The sequence below is a fragment of the Mastigoproctus giganteus genome, chromosome 4 (assembly GCF_048544385.1).
Source record: "Mastigoproctus giganteus isolate SK-2022 chromosome 4, ASM4854438v1, whole genome shotgun sequence".
NCBI lineage: Eukaryota > Metazoa > Arthropoda > Arachnida > Uropygi > Thelyphonidae > Mastigoproctus > Mastigoproctus giganteus.
In genome coordinates, this window is record NC_143578.1 from 163,655,667 (window position 1) to 163,671,394 (window position 15,728).

Genomic DNA, 15,728 nt, shown 5'->3' on the forward strand with positions numbered 1-15,728 from the left:
TCTGCGGTGTCGATCTACTTGAAGTGTTTATGGCCTCGAATGGATTGAGTAAGCTGAATGTGAATGGCATTCTTCCTCTTACTGAGACTACACACAAGAGGGGGCATAAATTTAAGTTGAGGATGGATGACTGCAGGATAGATGTGTGGAAGCTAGCCTTCAGCCAGCAGGTGGTTGATTGTTGGAATTTGATTCTATCAGCTATTGTGGAAGTAGATGGTTTGAATAAATTTCAGGAATAACTAGACAAATGTTTGGAGGATATGGATAAGAGAAGTGTGTAGTGTTTTTTTTTTTTTTTTTTTGGCTGATTCTAAAGAAGCTTGCTTTCTTGCATCATTTGCCACTAATAATACCACTTTTCCTCATGGGGTGGGGAGCACAATGATGATTACCATTGTGCTTCTCTTGCTGAGAATCCTAAACAATAGTGTGGAAATTGAAGAAAAGAAAACAAACAGTAAAAGACATAAGATTGTGGTTAGGAAAATAGTCTCTCGCTGCAAACCAGTACCTGCATATTAGCCCCATTCTCCCGTTTTGTGGTCAAAATAATATTGATTTTTTTTTTTATCGCTGCATGGTGATTAAAGCTTAATATTAATGATTAAACCTTAATTAAAGCTTAATTCTCTTTAATCATCATGCAGCAGTAGAAAATCTTGGATCCCCACCTGATTGAACTGTACATTGTAATGCTGTATATTCAGCTCAATTTAGATACCTGAAGAGGCACTGGTATGCTACATCGGCGCCTCCTAAATTTGTGTATTTAAGTCTTACAATCTTGTAATATAGATGAAGAGTATAGTATTGTATTTTGTGTGTCTAAATTACGGTCAATCGAAATGTAGAAAGCTATAGGCAGCGCTAGCCATAGAGTAGTAGTAACGTTTCTTGCTACTCTGTGGCGCTGGCTAAACAAAGTTGGTGTTAATGCCATCGTGCTTGTGGTGAGATGTGAGTGTGTTCTGTATTTGTGTCGTTAAATTTCTACACGTCAGTCTGTAAAGTGAAAATGGCAACATGCAAGGATCATGCCTTGATGTTTAAAATTTTGAAACATTGCCCTATAACTAAAGCAAGGGCATCTTTGTTGATTCTGCCACATGCTACAGTAAATACTCCTGTGTTCATGCCGGTTGGCACCAAGGGAACGATGAAAGGTATTTTACCTGAGCAGCTAGAAAAAATAAACTGCAATCTTATACTTGCCAATACTTATCATCTTGGTGGGATGCCGGTGAGTAATAATAAATAACTTCATACTCGATATAACCATTCGCGGAATGGTTATAAATGTTAACCTAGTAGTGGTGAGTATCTGATTTTTCTTCTAGGTACCGAAGGTGAGCTCCCGATGTGCTTTACTGTTTTTAACACATTATTTTGCCCTTGTGGTATGGGGTTCATTGCAGTGCCGGCCACCAGCATGTTCAACCGGTTCTGTCGAACAGGCCGCGCACCCAAATGGTCTTCAGTTTAGACTATGATGGCTGCATGTACTAGAAGATATAAAAAAAAACAACACATACTTTATTTGGATTGTATATGAAACAACCTTAAATAAATTATACATAGGTATAATTTATAGGTATATTATACATAAGCATACACTGTAAAAAGTTAAACATTTTATTAATGTGAAATTTGGAAGTATTTAGACTGATGGCTGCATGTACTAGAAGATATAAAACAAACACGTACTTTGTTTTGAATTGTCTATGAAACATTATATATAGGTATATTATTTTATGTGGCTTTGCCTGCATGCATCATTAGCATTAGTAGAGGCACATGATGCAAGAAAGCAAGCTTATACAGCATTAGCCAAAAAAAACCCCTTCCCATTTAACTGATTCATTCATTCCAAATGTTTGTCCAGTTCTACCTTGAATTTATTTAAGCTAACAACTGCCACAACAACAGATGAAAGTTAGTTCCAGCAATCAACTACCCACCGGCTAAAGGGAAACTTCTGCACATCTATTCTACAACCATCTTTCCTCAGTTTGAATCTCAGATTTGTAATCTGAGCAAGAGGAAGAATTCCTTCAGCATACACTGGTAGAAGGTTTAGAAACTTTTATCTAGTTAAAAAAAAGAAGAATCCACTTATACATAAGCTTATAAAAGGTTAAGAAACATTTGATTAATGTGAAATTTGGAAGTACATGGCAAACTCAAACGAAATTTAAATGTTAGCCCCAAAATTTAAAAAAAAAATATGAAATAGAATGTCATCTGCTAGTGGATAGGGTTGAGAGATTGTGGCTCTTCTCATTTAGCAAAGGGAACACATAACTGCCAACTCTTCACATTTACAGTAGAATATCCACTTTTTTTTTTAAACTCAATTTGACCCCTCTTTCTGTCTTAATACAGTTGATTACAAAGAATTTCTCTGTCTTTATGCAAAAATATAGTTTTTCTGTCTTCTTATTTTCACAAAAAAAGTAAAATTTTGTTGAAATTGGAATTCTTTAAAAATTCTGTGAATTTTTGCTTCTTTTCATGAAAGAATTGGCCATCAGGTGTACTCGTCTACATAGCAAGATAAGAATGCAGGAGACTACCATTATTCTCTGTAATGTGCAACAATTTCATCATACTTGTGTGGTGCGAAGTCTTTCAGTAAGAAGCTAAAGAAATGCAGCAAAAATTTAAGAAGATATGGGCAAAAGGTTTTCCAGTTATTTTAAAATCTGAAAAGATAACATATTTGCCTTGTGTACTGTATGTATATGTGATTTTTTTTTTAATCTCAACAGCCGGAAATGCTAAGTGATCACAAATTTTCCGACAAATTAGCATAAGATGGTCCTTGAGTTTGTCACAGACATTCTCTCAGATATGCCAGACAAGCTGTTCTTGCTACCTGGGAGTCTAAAACGCTGATGGAACTGATATTCGGGTGACACTTAAGCCAAGTGGACCCAATTTCGGCGAAGTCCGGACGGTCTATGACAGCCAAATCCTCTGCTTGCACCTTCACGATGGTGGGACTGTTAGTAATCCTGGGCATAACCTCCATGCACAAGTACATGGTGGGTGACCACCCAGGTGTGAACCAACATAAGCAGGGGTCGAGGTGTGGCGCCCACACCACATGGAGGAACGCCGCCCCTCTATGTTACCAGGCAGTACTAGGTGGTAGATGACTCTCATCAACCGGTGAAATACCACCACTTTGCTTATTGGAGGCTTGAAGTGGTGGAACCCATGTTTAGTCTCTAGAGCTAAGTTCCGGCCAACCCTTCCCTATCTCTTCCATCATGCAGTATGATTGATGATTTTTGAGGTTATGATGAATGTCGTGGCGAGATCCAATATTCCTTACATTTCGAGGGTACAGCTCTAAAACGGTGTTCGCAGGCCGGCCGCTAGATAGTACACCGGACCAAACCTATTGGTAACTCTCTAGGAGGCTTCCGGATCAGCTAGTGTATAATCTTGCTACCTCTACTCTGCCAGATAGTGACTGGAGGGAGTCCGAGTAGTGTGTATGCGGGGAGCATTGTCGAGGCCACGTTATGTCAAGGATCTGGGTATATTCTTACCACATGTACGCCATATCCAAAAATTTCATTACGTCATACAGCATGTCCCACCCACTTTTTCTTACTATTGAATACACCATGAATTGTCAAAATAATACAGCAAGCTTATCTGCGAAAAGATCTAAACCTCCCAAGGACTTCCTAATTCATTTCACAAATATACGTGGTCTCAATTCCAATCTCAACGATGTCCATTTCCACTTGCAGTGTTCCAAACCCCATGTACTTTTTCTGACTGAATCTCAGTTATCAGTTGATTCAACTACTGCTCATCTCAGATGTCCAAATTATTTGCTGTATGATTCCTTTCGCCTCAAAGGTGGTACTTGTGCATATGTCCGTTCGGATATTCCCTGTCAGAGACTTGGCAATTTGGAATCTCCTCTCTTTGATGTTCTCTGGCTTAAAATCTCTCTACCTCATTGTGTCAAATTCATCTGTTGTCTCTACCGTTCTCCCAACTCCACTAATCACTTGGAGCTCTTTGACTTCCTCTCTTTGCAACTTGACTTTCTCCAGTCCAACTTTCCTAACAGTGAGGTAATTTTCCTTGGTGATTTTAACGTTCACAACTCCAGCTGGCTTCCGTTTTCTAGTTACACCGACCCAGCAGGTCGAGATGCTGAGGCTTTTGCAATTACTAATGACCTAGCACAGATTGTTCATTTACCTACAAGAATACCGGACAATCCTAATCATACAGCCAATACGCTTGATCTTTTTCTCACAAACAACCCTTCTAAGTACAAGGTCGAAGTGAGAGGTCCTTTAGGCACTTCAGATCACAACTTGGTGATTGTCTCTTCTCCAATGGAACCTCTATCTCATGGCTATTCCCAACCTCGTATTGTTTGGCATTACAAGAATGCAAAATGGGATGACCTGCGAGACTTCTTTTCTTCTTTTCCTTGGTCTGATTACTGTTTCAAAACTTCTGATGTCAACGTTTGCTCAGATCGTGTCAGTGAAATTATTCTTGCAGGAATGGAATCCTTTATCCCACACTCCACTTTAAAATCTCGTCCTTTATCTAAACCTTGGTTCTCCAACAAATGTGCTAAGGCTGCCCAAGAGAAGAATGTTGCATATCGTAACTGGCTTGTTTCTAATTCTTCAGTTTCATTTTCTGCCTACACCAAAGCTCGCAACAATTGTAAAGCAGTTATTAATCAGTCCAAACTAGAGTTTGAACAGGCTAAGAGTAGAAAACTTGCTTCTTGTCCTAATGGTAGCTGAGCATTCTGGTCTCTTGCCAAAGCTATTGGCCGCAAATTTTGCCCATCTCTGCTCCCACCTCTGTCCAAACCAGATGGTTCTGTTGTCACTTCAGCCAAGGATAAAGCTGACCTGCTAGCATCCCATTTTTCTTCCAGCTCATGTATTAATGATCTTGGTAAAACACCTCCCACCATTCCTAACACGCTCCATTCAATGCCTTCTGTGGTCTTCCGTCAAAAGGATATCAGAAGGATTTTGATGAATCTTGATGCTAAGAAAGCTCCAGGTCCTGATGGTATTTCTCCACTTGTTCTCAAAACCTGTGCTCCTGAACTTACTCCTATTCTTTGCCGCCTTTTTTCACTTTCTTATTCCAAAGGTGTTTTTCCTTCTGCTTGGAAATTTGCTCATATCCAGCCAGTTCCTAAAAAGGGTGACAAATCCCTCCCATCCAATTATCGTCCCATTGCAATTACTTCTACTCTTTCTAAAGTAATGGAGAAATCAATTAACCGGCAACTCTTAAACTACCTAGAAACCTTCCTGTCTGATCAACGATCGCCAGTATGGATTCCGTCAGTGTCGATCCACTGGTGATATTCTGGCTTATGTTACCCATTTATGGACTAATTCAATGGAAAGGTTCGGTGAAACACAAGTAGTTGCTCTTGACATCTCAAAGGCTTTTGATCGTGTTTGGCATAAAGGTCTTCTAAACAAGCTTCCATCTTATGGTTTGCCAACTGTTTTTAGTAATTGGTTATCCAGTTTTCTCTCTGATCGCTCACTGAGGGTGATGGTAGATGGCTCTCTGTCTTCTAACTTCTCCACTAATGCCGATGTCCCCTAAGGTTCAGTTCTTTCCCCCACTCTTTTCCTTTTGGATATCAATGACCTTCTTCCATTGACTGGAAATCCTATCCATAGTTTTGCCGATGATAGCACATTGCATTCAACTTTCCATTTTGAGAAACCTTGTCCTGCTCAATCAGCTTCAAGTTCTCGAAAATCTGCTGCCAATTCCTTAAATGCCGATCTTCAGGTAATTCTCCAGTGGGGCAAAGACAACTTAGTTGATTTCAACCCTTCTAAAACTCAGTCTTGTCTTATATCTCGCAAAAAGGATTCTTCTGCTCCTATGCTTATCTTTAGTGACACTCCGATTTCTAGGCAAAATGATATATCTCTTTTGGGGATTACCCTGACTTCTAATCTCTCTTGGCACAAGCACATTACAAATATTGCTTCCTCTGCATCTAAAAAACTTGGTTTTCTCTTTCGCTCTCGGCGTTACTTTTCTTCCAAACAGCTGCTCACTCTGTATAAATTGCAAATCCGCCCTGCCATGGAATATTGTTCCCACATCTGGGGTGGTGCCCCCAAAACCTCTCTCAGGCTTCTTGATTCCATTCAGAAGAGGGCAGTTAGGTTAATTAATGATTCATCTCTAACAGAGTCTCTCCACTCGCTTTCTCATAGACGTACTGTTTCTGCTGCATGCCTCTTCTACAGATACTTCCATGGGCACTGTTCTTCTGAATTGGCTTCTATAATTCCCGCTCTCTCTTTCAAAACAGTCCGAACACGTGCCGCCACCAGCCGACATCCATTTACTGTCCAGCTTCAAACCCACAGAACCAACTTTTCATCTTCCTCATTTATTCATTCAACTGCCGTTTTCTGGAACAACCTTCCTTCATACGTATTTCCTGAAAATTACAATCTACAGAAGTTCAAGTCCAATGTCAACAAATATCTTCTTTCGTCTTTTCAACCTCCAACCCAAGCACGGTACTAAGTACTATAGGTTCCAATACCTCTCGTGTTTGGGGTTCTCATAAAAAAAAAAATAAAAAATAAGAACAGCTTGTGTTACATAGAAAGAAATGCAAAAAATGAATGTAACATTTTGTGATGTCATACATGCCAAATATTTATTTGCACCTTTTGTCATCAAACATTAATCTTCCTCTGAGTTGTGCTGATCATGCAGTTGTGTCGTTCAGAAATATGTTTTCTGATTGGGTCAAAAAATATATATATATATGGTTACTGAAGGACAAAAACAACAGGCATTGTTAGTAAAGTGACATGGATAGGGAAAGAAGTAGTAGTGATGGCTCTGAAATATGTGCTTTTCAGTTGCCACTAATCAAAGTGATTCCAAGCTATATCCCATTATGGTGGCCTTTTGTAATAATAATAAAAAAATGTTAAATCTAAAGTAGCTTGCTCTCAGTGCCAGCATCAGAAGGTGACTACAGTAAGGTGACCAACTTTTCATTAAAGGTTTACACTTTCAAGTAAAGTGACCAACTTTACATTTTCAAATGTGAAAAGGGATTGCATGACATTACTATAAAATGTTTCTCCTTACTGTCATAATAAGGAGAGCCATTTTATAGTGACATTTTCTTGTTTATATATTATTTTAACCTGTTTCTTTTCTGTTATCAACTAAATTCTAAAGAAGTTAAAAGGAGACATTTTCTAAAGAAAAAATATTTACTTTTTAATAAAATGAAATTTATTTATTTTTTAAAGTCACTTTTCTACAGAATGTATTTTTTTTTTATTACATCAGGATTTTTTAACAAATATTCATAAAACTCCTCACAGTTATATTCGAAATTGAATTTCACTGTGTTTCGTTGTGTTTTCTGTGATGTCCAAAACCAGTTCATTAATGGAAATAATTGTTCCACACAAGCATGCATCCCCAGAATTCAGTGACTTTTTTTACATTACTAACATCAACATGCTGAACCAGAAAATGCTTAAATATTTCAGCCTGCATTTTGTCTATAATTTTTTTTTCCCTCCATCCATTTTGTTCTCCATTTTCACTCCTTTTCTGCAATTTTTCTTCAGTAAGAAACTTGTTAATTAGTAGTAGTGGCAAATGATGCAAGAAAACAATATAGCATCAACCAGAAAAACACACACTTCACCCATCCTTGCCCTCCAAGAATTTGTCTAGTTCTTCCTTGAATTTATTCAAAACATCCACTTCCTCAACAACAGATGGAAGCCTATTTCAACAATTAACCACTCACTAAGGAAGATGAAGAATGCCATTTACGTTCAGCTTACTCAGAAATCCATTCAAGACCTTAAACACCTCAATGAGATCGCCCCGCAGGTACCTAGTCTACAGACTGCAATTTGCACAACTTAACCCTTTCTACATAAGAGCACCATTGTTGTTACCTTCAGCAATCTGGTTGTCCTTCTCTGCACCTGTTCCAGCAGATCTACAACATTCCTAAAGTGAAGCCTTCATACCTGTATACAGTACTCTAGATGCAGTTTAACCATTGCATTGTACGAAGGGATAATCACCTCCTTATCTCTGCTAGCAAAGTTTTGGTATATCATTGACAAATTCCAATGAGCTGTCATGGCAGCACATTGCACTGCACAGAGAATTTCATAGCTGTCTGCACTATTACTCCCAGGTCTTTTTCATTTTCTACTACCTTGGGTGTAGTCCCACACAGTTAAGTTATTCTGAGATTACTTCTACCTATATGCAGTACCTTGCATTTGTTAAAGTTAAATTTAAACTGCCATTTCTCAGCCCATTGGCCTAATTTTTCTAAATCTTGTTGCAGTAGCATACTGTCATTAACCCCCTGCCAACTTTGTATAATCTGAAAACGTTGACATTATGCCTTCATCAATATCAGTAATAAATATTGAAAACAACAATGAGCCGAGCACTGAACCCCAGGGAACTACACTGATAACATTAGTTCACAAAGTGAAGTGCCCATTGATAACCACTCTTTTGTTAAGTGGGTGGTAAACAAATTACCACCCACTTAACTATTCCTTTATCCATAGCAATAACTTGCCCTTGCTCCACTTCACATTGCTCCACGTCACATTGCTCCACTTCACACAGCAGTCTTTTATGTGCAACAGTATTAAAAGCCTTCCTGAAATCCAAGTATATGATGCCAAAATTATCTTTTGCATCCAGTTCCTTGGTCAAATTATTTCATTAATGGGAAGTTAATCTTCAATTGTAACAAATGGATAGTTTCTTTTGAAGCATCAGAAGAGTTTCTTGAACACAACCACACCAATCTCTTTCCCTCACCAATGAAGCCCGAGCAAAGGATCTTACCATAGACAAATAACTAGTCCATGATTGTAAATAATTTAAACAAAAATTGTAAAAATTTTTGACATGGTTCTTATATATCAACTGCTCATTATCACTTAACTTATTGAGATAGGATTGAATATTTAATGGTATGAAATACAGACATGGTTTCTATATATCACTTAACTTATTGAGTTGAGATTGAATATTTAATGGTATGAAAGACTTACCAATACGTCAGGTTTTCAATTAAAACTTATTTCTTGTATTTTCATTATGGTTAAATCTGTTCTCTCTATAATCAGTATTACTTTATGTATGAAAAACAGCTAGTTCACTGTGGATAAACTAAAAAGAATACTGGGCAATAATTTATTTCCTCCAAAAAATATGATTTTAACACACTAAATGCTCTTTGTGCTAAGACTCCTTGCAGGGCAGGCATTAATGTCAACCACTGTATTTTTGCTTGTCCTAATCTGACTGCAAAAGTATGAAAATCGTTGTAAATTTTTATCAACAGAAGTTCAACAGAAATGGGTAAAGTATCTGCTCCAATATGAATGTTATTATTTAATATATGTCCATAGTGACCAGCTCCATAAATATTTTTATCCAAGTAACCTATTACTTTTTTTGAAATCTTTATTCTGGCCTTCTAATTCTCTACCTCTAAATTTGTGTTTGTGTCATCTGCTGAGAGAGCAATTACTTTATGAAGAATATTTTCTTCATTTAAAGAATCTATTATTTTGTTGGACAATATTTCTGCCATTTCTCCAACAATTGAAGAAAATTTTGCAAATTTTACTTTTCATTCCTTTCTCAAAATTGAAGTATTGAAGTAAATTAGGTAATAATTTCAAGTCTCTGCAATTGTAAATATCAAAGAAAACACAGATAAAGTTACACATTTGTGATTTCATCTTTTAAATTCCTTTGGGCAAGAGGAAAAAATGCACTGGTAATGATTGCTTAACTTTTCATCTTATCTGCAGAAAATTTCATAAAAATTTCCGTATGTACTCTGAAGTACAGTTCATCGATTGGAAAATATGATCATGAGATATAGTACGATAGGCAAAAGTTCCTTCTCTATCTGCAAAATCTTTTCCATGTCTGAATGCTTTGTTTTTAAATAAACTTGTCAACTTAGAGGAAGAACTTGCAATATCTAAAATTTGCCTACGTTTTGCTAAAGCTATATGCTTTTAAATGTCATATCTTCCACTTCCACCACTTGAAAATTGTTCTAAACAAATTTGACATTTTAAATTTGATTTGGAATTTGGCAGAACAAATTTTAAGAATGGAAATCCTTTTTTCAAATTGTCATTGAATGTGCATTTTCTTTTTCCTGTTTTCTTTCCTAGCTCCATTATTTAAATTTGGGGCTGTAAAAAGATTGAAAATAAATAATACAGTAAATAATCTCTGTATTAGATTTAAAGTGTTAATTTCTGCAGTATGCAAACAACCCTTGTTTATGTTTAACAAGCAGATAAAAATTTGAAAAGTTCATTCCCATGTTATTCAAACCAGCAAAAAATTAGAAAAACCCCATTTTCATCCACTTAGGGATTTTTTTTTTATATGTTCAAGGCATCCATTTATTTATCTAGTTAAAAAAATCAGTGAAATATTTGAATCATGTTAAAATTTTACTTTGAATCACCCATTAAAGCTTATGGGGAGACATTTGTCATTGCATCGTAGTAATAGCACTGAATTTATACTTTCTGTTTTAATGAAATAAATATCTCATATAATTTATATTAAAATGAGACGCTCCTATCTGCTCACCACATGTGACCAAAATTTTTGCTTCCTCAAACAGATAAAACTATACAACACCATATAAACTTGAATAACATCTATACAGATAGAACTATGTATTTAACATCACCATAGTTAGGCGCATTATGGCCTTTGCTGTCCTTGCCCCGTAAAACCCTTAAACAACAACAACATCCTATCTGCTAAATGGTGGTTCTCTCAACTGCATTAAAATCTGCTTTCCATGTAAACTAAAAAATTTTAAATGAATAAAAAATATTAATCTTTGATTCTTATTAGGTGTACTAGTTCACAATAAATACTTTATTGATATTTTAAAAAGCACTACAAACCTGTAATGAGCTATTAAAAATGCAGGGTCACTTCCGAATCTCAAAGCTAACTTTCTTTCTTCACTGACACCCAAGAGAAGACTGGTGAAGGCCAGAGCCGTAACTAGGATATTGCAGATGTGGCAAATGCCGTAGGTGCCACTGGAACACAGGTAAAGGAGGACGAAGAATGGAACAGTACTGGTGAATGACCAGCAGCATTATATGCTCAGTGCCAGTCACCCAAAAGTCTGTTGTCTGAAAACCTTTGGGATGTTTGAGATATTATCTTAAAAAGTACTAAAGGGTGCCCTTTGCAAGGTCTGTGTGAGAGACAACGCACTCTCTGGGATGATGAGTTTGGAAAATTTTTTGTTGTTTTGGACTAGGGGCCAATAAAGCCAGGAAGCCCAGCATGAGAAATGATTGTAGTACTTTTGAGGAAATGCAGAAACAGAGGGTAAATGAACTGAAGGGAAATCCAGCTCTCCCTCTTTTGTATGAATAATCGAGAAAATTTCCTAAATTCTCGATATTTTCACATTTAAAATTTTGATTTCAATAAAGAATTTCTGAAAATGAGGGACAGAGTTTGGGACAAGGAATAAACAATTAAAAAGGAGAACTGTCCCTCCAAATTTGAGATGGTTGTTCGCCTTACTGTACATGTACAACACTAGACATCATCTGAACAACCTGAAAGCGAGTTAGATTCATTCAAAAATGAAGTCTGGCACTTGTGTTGATAATGCACTTGTTATGGTAGGTCTGAAAACTGGAGTAGCAGGGTATTAAAAGAGGGGTGAATATGTGGTGATTTTTTTTTTTTTTTTAATGAAAACCCCAAACAGGTTTAGAACCTATAGTACTTTGTATCTGCATAGTTGAGAAGATGAAAGGAGATATTTGTTGATATTAGACTTCTGTAGATTTTAATTTTCAGGAAATACGTACGAAGGAAGGTTGTTCCAGAGAACAGAAGTTGAATGAATAAATGAGAAAGAAGGAAGGTTGCTTCTGTGAGTTTGAAGTTGGACAGTAAAAAGATGTTGACTGGTTGTGGCACATGTTCAGATTGCTTTGGAAGAGAGAGTGGGAATTATAGAAGCCAATTCAGAAGAACAGTGCCATAGCTGGTGAAAGGTTTAGGGGCACTGCCCCAAAACCTTTCACCAGATATGGGAACAATATTCTATGGAAGGGCAGATGCAGATTTGCGATTTGTACAGAGTGAACAGCTGTTTGGAAGAAAAGTAACAGAGAGAGCGAAAGTGAAAACCCAGTTTTTTTGATGCAGAGGAAGCAATATTTGTAATGTGCTTATGCCAAAAGATATTAGAAGTCAGGGTAAGCCCCAATAGAGATATATGATCTTGCCTAGAAATTAGAGTGTCATCGAAGATAACCATCGGAGCAGAAGAATCCTTTTTATGAAATATAAGATAGGACTGAGTTTTAGTAGGATTGAAATCAACTAAGTTATCTTTGCCCCACTGGAGATCAGCATTTAAGGAATTGGTAGTGGATATTCGAGAAGTTGAAGCTGTTTGTGCAGGGCAAGGTTTCTCAAACTGGAAGGTGGAATGTAATGTGCTATCATCAGCAAAACTATGGATAGGATTTCTGGTCAATGGAAGAAGGTCATTAATAAAAAGAGGTAAAGAGTGGGAGAAAGAATGAACCTTGAGGGCCACCAACATTAGTGGAGAAGTTAGAAGACAGAGAACCATCTACCATTACTCACAGTGAACAGTCAGTGAGAAAACTGGATACCCAATTACAAAAAACAGTTAGCACTCTAAAATGAAAGCTTATTTAGAAGACCTTTATGCCAGACACAATCAAAAGTCTTTGAAATGTTGAGAGCAACTGCTTGAATTTCACTAAACTTTTCCATTGAATTTGTCCATAGATGGATAACATAAGCCAGAATATCACCAGTGGATCGACACTGATGGAATCCACCCTGGTGATCATTGATCAGATATAAATTTTCTAGATAGTTTGAGTTGGCAGTTAATTGATTTCTAATCCCTAATGGGACGGATTTGTCGCCCTTTTTAAAAACTGGCTGGATGAACAAATTTCTAAAAAGAAGGGAAAACAAAACACCTTTGGAATGAGAATACATGAGTTGGAAGAAAAGTAGGTTGCTAGCAGGTCACCTTTATCTTGGGCTGAAGTGGCAATAGAACCATCTGGTTTTGACAGATGTGGGAACAGAGATGGGCAAAAGTTGTGGCCAATAACTTTGGCATGAGACCAGAATGCTCAGCTACCATTTCAACAAGAAGCAAGATTTCTACTCTTAACCTCTTTGAAATCTAGTTTGGACTGATTAATAGACAAGACCTGAGCAACCGTTGACATTAGAATATTTGAAACAATAACGCAACCAAGGAAAGGAAGAAAATAAATCTCGCAGATCATCCCATTTTGCATTCTTGTATTGCCAAACAACATGAGGTTCAGAATGGCCATGAGAAAAAGGCGAAATTGGAGAAGAGACCATCACGGAGTTGTGATCTGAGGTGTCTAGAGGAACACTCACCTTTACCCTGTGCTTAGAAGGGTTGTTTGTGAGAAAAAGATTAAGTGTGTTGGCTGCATGGTTAGGATTGTCTGGTATTCTGGTAGGTAAATGAACAATTTGTGTGAGGTCATTAGTAATTGCAAAAGCCTCAGCATCTCGACCAGCTGAATCCATGTGACTAGAAAACGGAAGCCAGCTGGTGTTGTGAACATTTAATAGATCACCAAGGAAAATTACCTCACTGTTAGGAAAGTTTCACTAGAGAAAGTCAAATTTCAAAGAGAGGAAGTCAGAGTTCCAAGCAATTAGTGGATTTGGCAGAACAATAGAAGGAATGGCTGAATTTGACAGTGGTAGAGAGATTTTAAGCCAGAGAAGATTCCAAATTACTAAGTCTCTGGCAGGGAATATCAGGATGGACATATGCAAACTTACCACCTTTGAAGCAAAAGGAATTATACAGTGGATAATTTGGACTACTGAGAGCAGTGGTTGAATTAACCAATAACTAGGATTCTGTCAGAAAAAGTCATGGACTTTGGCAAACTGTGAATGGAAATGGACATCATTGAGATTGGAATAGAGACCATGTATATTTGTGAAATGAACGAGGAAGTGTTTGGGAGGTTTAGATCTTTTCACAGATGACTTTAGCATTAGCATTAGTAGAGGCATATGATGCAAGAAAGCAAGCTTATTCAGCATCAACCAAAAAAAAAAAAAAAAAAAAAAAAAACAACCACTACTCCCATTTCACCCCTCAATTCGTTCGAAATACCTGTCCAGCTGAGCCTTAAATTTGTTTAGGCTATCAACTTCCACAACAAGCGATGGAAGTCTATTCCACAAACCAACTGCCCGCTGGCTAAAGGCGAATTTCCGCACATCTATCCGACATCCGTCCTTCCTCAATTTGAATTTATGCCCTCTCAGGTGATTATTCTGAGCAAGAGGAAGAATCCCATCGGCATTGAGCATGCTCAAGCCATTCAAAGCCTTGTACACCTCTATTAGATCACCTCGGCGATGCCTAGTCTCCAGGCTCTGTAATTTGCAAAACTTAAGCCTTTCTTCGTAAGAGCAACCCTTTGTTCCATTCACTAATCTTGTTGCCCTTCTCTGTACTCGTTCCAGCAGCTCTACATCCTTCTTGATATGAGGCCTCCAGACCTGTATACAGTACTCAAGGTGTGGCCTGACCAATGCCTTATACAAGGGAATAATCACATCCCTGTCCCTGCTAGAAAAATTCCTGTATATCATTGACAAGACACCATGAGCTACTCTTGCAGCTCGTCTGCACTGCTCAGAGAACTTCATATCTGCCTGCACAATTACCCCCAGGTCCTTTTCATTCTCTACCACTGTCAGCGTAGTACCACAGAGTTGATACGTTGATCTGGGGTTACTGTTTCCCATATGTAGTACTTTACATTTGTCAATGTTAAACTTCATTTGCCACCTCTCAGCCCATCTGCTCAACCTTTCCAGATCCTGTTGCAGCAGCATAGTATCAGTAGTGTCCTTAACAACCCTGCCAACCTTTGTATCGTCTGCAAACTTGGACATTAAGCCTGATACACCATCATCAATATCATTTATAAATACAGAAAACAACAATGGACCCAACACTGAACCCTGAGGAACTCCACTAATAACATTAGTCCACGTTGAGCAGTGTCCATTGATTACCACTCTCTGTCTTCTGCCACTCAACCATCCCTTTATCCATAGCAGCAATTTGCCTCGAATGCCACACTTCTCCAATTTGTGCAGCAGTCTTCTATGCGCAACAGTATCAAAAGCCTTTCTCAGATCCAAATATATAATATCAAAGTTATTCCCTGCATCCAGTTCTTTTGTGACTACATCATAGTATCCAATCAAATTGGTCAGACAAGACCTGCCCTTAACAAACCCATGCTGTGTCTGAGCTATAACTGAATTCTTGTCCAGATGATCCTGCAGTGCTTCTTTAACCAGTGCCTCCATTAATTTTCCTGGAACCGAAGTTAAACTAACAGGTCTATAATTACTTGTGTCAGTCTTTGATCCTCCTTTGTGAATTGGGGTTACATTTGCACATCTCCAGTCCATGGGTACCTCCCCTGAGTCCAAAGAAGCTCTCATAATTATGGCTAGGGGTTTGCTTACTTCCTTTGCTGCCTCCTTTAATATAACTGGATAGATCCCATCCA

The 15,728-nt window shown here is 37.7% G+C and overlaps 1 protein-coding gene across 1 annotated transcript in view; it reads left to right on the forward strand.

The window, feature by feature from the left end:
• The first annotated feature begins 927 nt into the window (after positions 1-927).
• Tgt (tRNA-guanine transglycosylase) overlaps positions 928-15,728 on the forward strand; it is a 114,278-nt gene continuing 99,477 nt past the window's right edge. The window contains exon 1 of the mRNA XM_090371860.1: positions 928-1,243. Coding sequence (XP_090227986.1) covers positions 1,019-1,243 — 225 coding nt within the window. The 5' untranslated portion in view covers positions 928-1,018. The remainder of the gene's footprint in view (positions 1,244-15,728) is intronic.